This window comes from Ailuropoda melanoleuca, chromosome 16 (genome assembly GCF_002007445.2).
Source record: "Ailuropoda melanoleuca isolate Jingjing chromosome 16, ASM200744v2, whole genome shotgun sequence".
NCBI classification, from domain to species: Eukaryota; Metazoa; Chordata; class Mammalia; order Carnivora; family Ursidae; genus Ailuropoda; species Ailuropoda melanoleuca.
The window spans coordinates 77,022,136-77,028,815 of NC_048233.1; the positions used below are offsets into that span (position 1 = coordinate 77,022,136).

General features: G+C 36.6%; 1 protein-coding gene across 1 annotated transcript; it reads right to left on the bottom strand.

The window, feature by feature from the left end:
- Positions 1–270: 270 nt before the first annotated feature.
- On the bottom strand, positions 271–1,209 carry LOC100477264 (olfactory receptor 4S2). Its single transcript, XM_002929981.3, has one exon. The coding sequence runs from the start codon at positions 1,207–1,209 to the stop codon at positions 271–273; it is 939 nt and encodes a 312-aa protein (XP_002930027.3).
- Between the last annotated feature and the right edge of the window lie 5,471 nt (positions 1,210–6,680).

Here is a 6,680-nt window from a genome sequence, read left to right on the forward strand (position 1 = left end):
ATAAGGAGGAGAAAACAATGGTGCTGAGTTTGATCATGCTGAGCTGCTGAGTTTAATAAGATTCCCCTGGCCTGGATCATTCAGAAAATTTATCTACTTATGAAATATTTAACACAAATATAATAATAATGTTGATAAATAATACCTAAGATGTGTAGAAAGTGTTCTTGTGTCTTTTGTTCCTCTAAAAACCCTATGAGGTTGTCATTACTGTCTTTATTGAAAGGATGAGAAAATTTAAGATCATCCAAGTTAAATTGTTACTTTCAACTATTTGCCATTAGCTTTTGAGAAAACCCTCCTGCCCCACAGTCTTTTCATTGCATTCTTTACTTCTGCATTTCTCAGTGTATAGATCAGGGGATTTAACATGGGGGTAATAATGGTGTAAAATACAGCCACCATCTTATCTTCTGAAAAGGTAGTATCAGGACGCATATACATGAAAGTACAGGGGCCAAAAAAGATGATGACCACAGCAATGTGGGAGCCACAGGTAGAGAGTGCTTTACGCCTGCCTTCTGCTGAGTGTTTTCTCAGGGATATCAGGATGATGGTATAGGAAATTACCAGGATTACAAAGCTCCCCAGAGCAATGGTACCACTGTTGGCTGTCACCACAACACCAACAACATATGTGTCTGTGCAGGCAAGTTTCAGCACAGGGTGGACATCACAAAAGTAGTGATCAATCTCATTGGGTCCACAAAAGGGTAACTGGACTACCAGAGCCACTTGGATAATGGAGTGTAAGAACCCACCTATCCAGGTCCCCAGCAACATTTTATTGCATCTGCCCCGGTCCATGATGGTCGTATAGTGTAGGGGTTTACAGATAGCCACATAACGATCATAGGCCATAACGGTAAGGATGAAGATCTCTGTGCAACCAAAGAAATGTACCCCAAAGAGTTGCAGCATGCACCCCACATAGGATATAGTTTTGCTCTTGGCTAATAAGTCAACAATCATCTTGGGAGCTGTGACTGAAGAATAACAAATATCCACAAAAGACAAGTAGTTGAGGAAGAAATACATGGGAACCTTGAAAAGGTGGCCCATGTAAACAGTCAGCATGATGAGGACATTTCCCAGAAGAATGACTGTGTAGAAGAAAGAAAACACCACAAAACAAGCTTCTTCAACCTCCAGGTTCTGAGAAAGACCCCAGAAAATGAATTCAGTTACATTGTTTTTTTTTTTTCCCATGGAATTAGTCTAGCACAGCACATTCCTAAGAGACAATGAAATTATCTGAAAGAAAAACATAACAAAGAACAGGTATTTATGACTCAAAATAAATGGAGAATTATAGTAGTTGGAAATGTAAAAATGGATATTTACTGCTTCTTGGGATGTGAACTTAGAAAAATTGAGGGGTATGCATTTTGTTCATCTTACCTTCATGTTTAGTCCATTCATTCATGTTAGATGAGGAAACAAAGTCCAAAGACATAAAGCAAGTTCTCTAAGTCACACATCTAATGAAGAATTTCACCTTTTAATGTTTTTTATTCTTTTCTCAAAATTTAGTAGTTCTTTTTTAAATTAATTGATTAATCTATTTTTTATATTATGTTCAATTAGCCAATATATATTAGTTTTTGATGTAGTGTTCAAGGGTTCATTAGTTGCATATAACACCCAGTGCTCATGAAAACACATGCCTTCCTTAATACTCATCACTCAGTTACTCCATCCCCCACCCCCTCCCTTCTGTAGCCCTCAGTTTGGTTCCTGGAGTCCAGATCTCTCATGGTTTGTGTCCCTCTTTGATTTCTTCCTTTCAGTTTTCCCTCCCCTCCCCTATGATTCTCTTGCTATTCCTTATATTCCACATGTGAGTGATAACGTATGATAATTTTCTTTCTCTGCTTGACTTATTTCACTTAGCATAATACCCTTCAGTTCCATCCATGTTGATGCAAATTTAGAAGTTCTAATTCTGTATAAAGCAGTCAGTTTTGGAACAATTCAGTATTGGCGGATATGGTATTTTTTATATATCTGGAAAAGCTCATCTTATTTTTGTCACAGAAACAAAAACATGTCCTCATATTTTCCCTTCTGAATAATGCCATGTGTGTTCAAATAGTTGAGTGTGGGTGATCTTTGCAGGTTGTCTTAGAATACTCTGATCTTTGCCTGACTCGTTTCACTTAGCATAATCTCTTCCAGTTCCATCCATGTTGATAAAATGTTGGGTAATCATTCTTTCTGTTGGCTAAGTAATATTCCATTGTATATATGGATCACATCTTCTTTAAGTAAAGCAGAGAAAGACAGTTATCATATGGTTTCACTTATTTGAGGAACATAAGGAATAGCAGGGAGATCATTAAGAGAAGGAAGTAAAAAATGAAGAGGGGGAAAACAGAGGGGGAGGTGAACCATGAGAGACTATGGACTCTGGGAAGCAAACTGAGGGTTTTAGAGGGGAGGGGTGTGGGGGGATGCGCTAGCCCCATGAAGGGTATTAAGGAGGACACATATTGCATGGAGCACTGGGTGTTATATGCAAAATAAATCATGGAACACTACATCAAAAATTAATGATGTACTGTATGGTGACTAACATATCATAATAGAAAGAAAGAAAGAGAAAGAGAAAGAAAGAAAGAAAGAAAGAAAGAAAGAAAGAAAGAAAGAAAGAGAGAGAGAAAGAAAGAGAGAGAGAAAGAAAGAAAGAAAGAAAGAAAGAAAGAAAGAAAGAAAGAAAAGAGAATAATCTTTGAGTAAACGAATTTATGTTTCCCTATTTGATATCATGCTCTTATACTCAAGAGGTGGTGTGTATAGTTAGAAAGAGGACAATAATTTTACCTGTCTCCTTCTGAGACAGTGGTGCTGAAATTTTAGATAAATCATTTAGCTTCATGAGGCTTCTGTTATCCCATTTGTGAAATGAGAAAGTTTCAGTTTCATTACCATCTATCATATGAGCAGTTATTTCTACTATGAAACTAAATCCATTCTGTCAGCCTGAAATAGCCATGAAACCCTTATGAAGAGGTATAGACAAAGTAAGATAAAACAATGAAAAAACTGCTGGAGACATATCAAGACATGTTGGATTTGAAAGGAGGGGAAGTGGAATCTTGGGTGGTTTCTCATCTTCAGACTCAGTGTTTGAGAATTCCCCAGGAATTACTTTTAAAAATCTTCCTGTTAACTAAAAAAATGAAAAATTCAAAAGGAGGGGGGAAAAAAAGGAAGAACTCTATCCTTAATTTCACTAATTCCTCATTGTCCTTTTAATCTTTAGGTTTCATGCTAGTTTATATTGGTCTCCCACTCAGGATGCACTAGATATTTGAAGAGATCCATGCTGGAAATATTGTAAGTGGATTTAGGAAGAGGACAATATTGGATGCATTCTTGATGCTGGCACTTCAGGTGCTCTAGTGAGTTCACCAGAATGTAGGTGTGGAAGGGAGTATGTGCAATAGTTTTGATTCTTCCTCAAACTGAGCCCCAGATGTAAATGATTCCTTTAGGGGTAGGTTAGGAGGGCACTGCACAGTGTCTTAGGCCATCATTAGGAACTTTCTGTCTGAGACCACATCCCCTCCAGGTCTGTCACGTGTAGCACATACAACTTCTACTATACTCTGTGCTCTCAGCTGTCCCTTTGCAGCAATATTGTGCCTGGTCTTCCAGGTTTGGGAAACTACAGGGCTGTGTTTTCTCAGATCTGTGTATTATGGTTGATACAGTAGTCATTACAAGTGTGCCTTATCTTATATGGCATGAAATAATGATAATATCAATGGTAAAATTCATAATAGTAATAATAATACAGGTTTTGACTCAAGAATACTGTCCTGATAAAATAAAAATTATAAAAAAAAGAATACTGTCCTGCTTTTATATGTTCATTCTCCTTTGTCTGTGCCTCTGAATTAACACAAACAAACAAATGAAATAAATACACAACTATTTTTCCTGAGAGAGCCCTTCAGTTTAAGTGGCCTGAAGACTAGTAGTTTTTGATAACTGTTAATTATGTTATTTGGCTTTCATCTAGAAGAAAGTCAGCATTTAAACACAAGCCTGGGTATTGTGCTTCCATTATTCAATCTATAGGGTCCTAGGGGATCTCTTATTACTCCTTGAATTAAGACCGATCTCAAAGAATTTCTTCCTCCACTTTCTGAGCATTTCAAACATGACAATGTCAATTTCTTTTGAAATTATTGGTATTTTCTTGTTCACAATCATGCCAACCATTTTATAATCATGTACAGATGCACTTTATTATCTGACCATCATCTTAATAATTTTATTCTCCACTTATTTCTGAGACTAGTATATTGCAATTATGTTTTAGTTATTCAAAATATAGCAATTTTATTTAATTCTCTTTTTTCCATAATCTTTTTTATTTCAATTTTAGAAGGAAAAAATCTCACCAGTATGTCCACGGCTTCAATTTTGATTTACTCTTCCATCTCTTCTGAGATAATTTGGTTACAGCTATCCACAATAGATTGATGCTGTAAGAAGTGCCTTGTGAATAATTATTATCAGAGAATCTCTGACCCCCAAAACTCAAAGGCTGGCAGAAGTCAGATCTTTGTCATTCCTGATTTTGTCTCTCACCTACTGAAATCTGCACCTTCACAGCGTATTTGGCAATAAATGCTGCTTGCTCTGCTTCTTATAAGGACTGTTTAAGAGAATGATGCAAAATGTTAATGACCTTGGGGAAAGGCTTTCTCCCAAAGTCTCCCTCCATATTCAGAACCACAATAGACAACTAACAATGGGCTTTAATTTCAAGATGTCTTTTCAACTTGTTAATTTTTAAAAATTTTTCCTAATTTCCTAATTTTATTTTATTAATTAATTAATTAATTTTTTATTCCTGTTACATTTATTGAAGAAATTTTAAACATAAGACATATAGTTAGGTTTTTAAAATTTTTCGGTAGGGTTATTTTTTTTCGGGTTTTTTTGTATTCAATTAGCCAACATATATTACATCATTAGTTTTTAATATACTGTTCAAAGATTCATTTGTTGCATATAATACCCACTGTTCACCACAACACGTGCCCTTCTTAATACCCCTCACCTGGTTACCCTATCCCCCTAACTCCCTCTCATCTGTAACCCTGAGTTTGTTTCCCAGGGTCGAGTCTTTCATGGTTTGTCTCCCTCTCTGATTTCTTCCCACTGAGGTTTCCCTCCCTTCCCCTATGGTTCTTTATCCCATTCACATATGAGTGAAACTATATGATAATTGTCTTTCTCTGATTGACTTTTTTCACTTAGCATAATCCCCTCCAGTTCTATTTGTGTCGGTGCAAATGGTGGATATTCATAACTTCTGATGGCTAAGTAATATTCCATTGTATGTATGAACCACATCTTCTTTATCCGTTCATCTGTTGAAGGACATCTCAGCTCCTTCCATGGTTTGGTTATTGTGGATATTGCTACTAGGTGCATGTGCTCCTTCTTTTCACTACATCTCTATCTTTAAGGTAAATACCTGTAGTTCAATTGCTCAGTTATAGGGTAGCTCTATTTTTAACGTCTTGAGGAACCTCCATACTATTTCCCAAAGTGGCTGTACCAGCTTGCATTCCCACCAACAGTGTAAGAGGGTTCCCCTTTCTCCACATCCTCACTCACATTGTTGTTTCCTGTCTTGTTAATTTTTGCCATTCTAACTGGTGTAAGGTGGTATCTCATTGTGGTTTTGATTTGCATTTCCCTGAAACCAAGTGATGTGGAGCATTTTTTTCATGTGTCTGTTGGTCATTTGTATGTCTTCTTTGGAGAAATGTCTGTTCATGTCTTCTGGCCATTGCTTAACTGGATGATTTGTTTTTCGGGTGTTGAGTTTCAGAGGTTCTTTATAGACTTGGATACTAGCCTTTCATCTCATATGTCATTTGCAAATATATTTTCCCATCCTCTAGGTTGCCTTTTCATTTTGTTGACTGTTTCCTTTGCTGTGCAGAAAATTTTGATCTTGATGAAGTCCCAATAGTTTTTGCTTTTATTTTCCTTGCCTTTGGGGACGTGTCTAGCAAGAAGTTCCTGTGGCCGAGTTTGAAGAGGTTGCTGCTTGTCTTCTCCTCTAAGATTTTCATGGATTCCTATCTCACATTTAGGTCATTCATCCATTTTGAGTTTATCTTTTTGTATGGTGTTAGAAAATGGCCCAGGTTCATTTTGTACAGTGGGTGTCCAATTTTTTCAGCATCATTTGTTCGAGAGACTGTCCTTTTTCCATTAAATAATCTTTCCTGCTTTGTCAAATATTAGTTGACAATAGAGTTGAGGGTCCATTTCTGGGCTCTTTATTCTATTCCATTGATCTGTGTGTCTATGTTTGTGCCAGTACTACACAACCTTGATGATTATAGCTTTGGAATATAGCTTGAAGTCCAACATTCTGATATCACCAGCTTTGGTTCTCTTTTTCAACATTCCTTTGGCTATTTGGGGTCTTTCCTGGTTCAACAAAGATTTTGGAATTCTTTGTACTAACTCTGTGAAAAATGTCATTGCTATTTTTAATAGGGATCGCATTGAATGTATAGATTGCTCTGGGTAGCATAGACGTTTTAACAATATTTATCCTTCGAATCCATAGTATGGAATGTTTTTCCATTTCTTTGTGTCTTCCTCAATTTCTTTCATAAGTGTTCTGTAGTTTCTAGAGT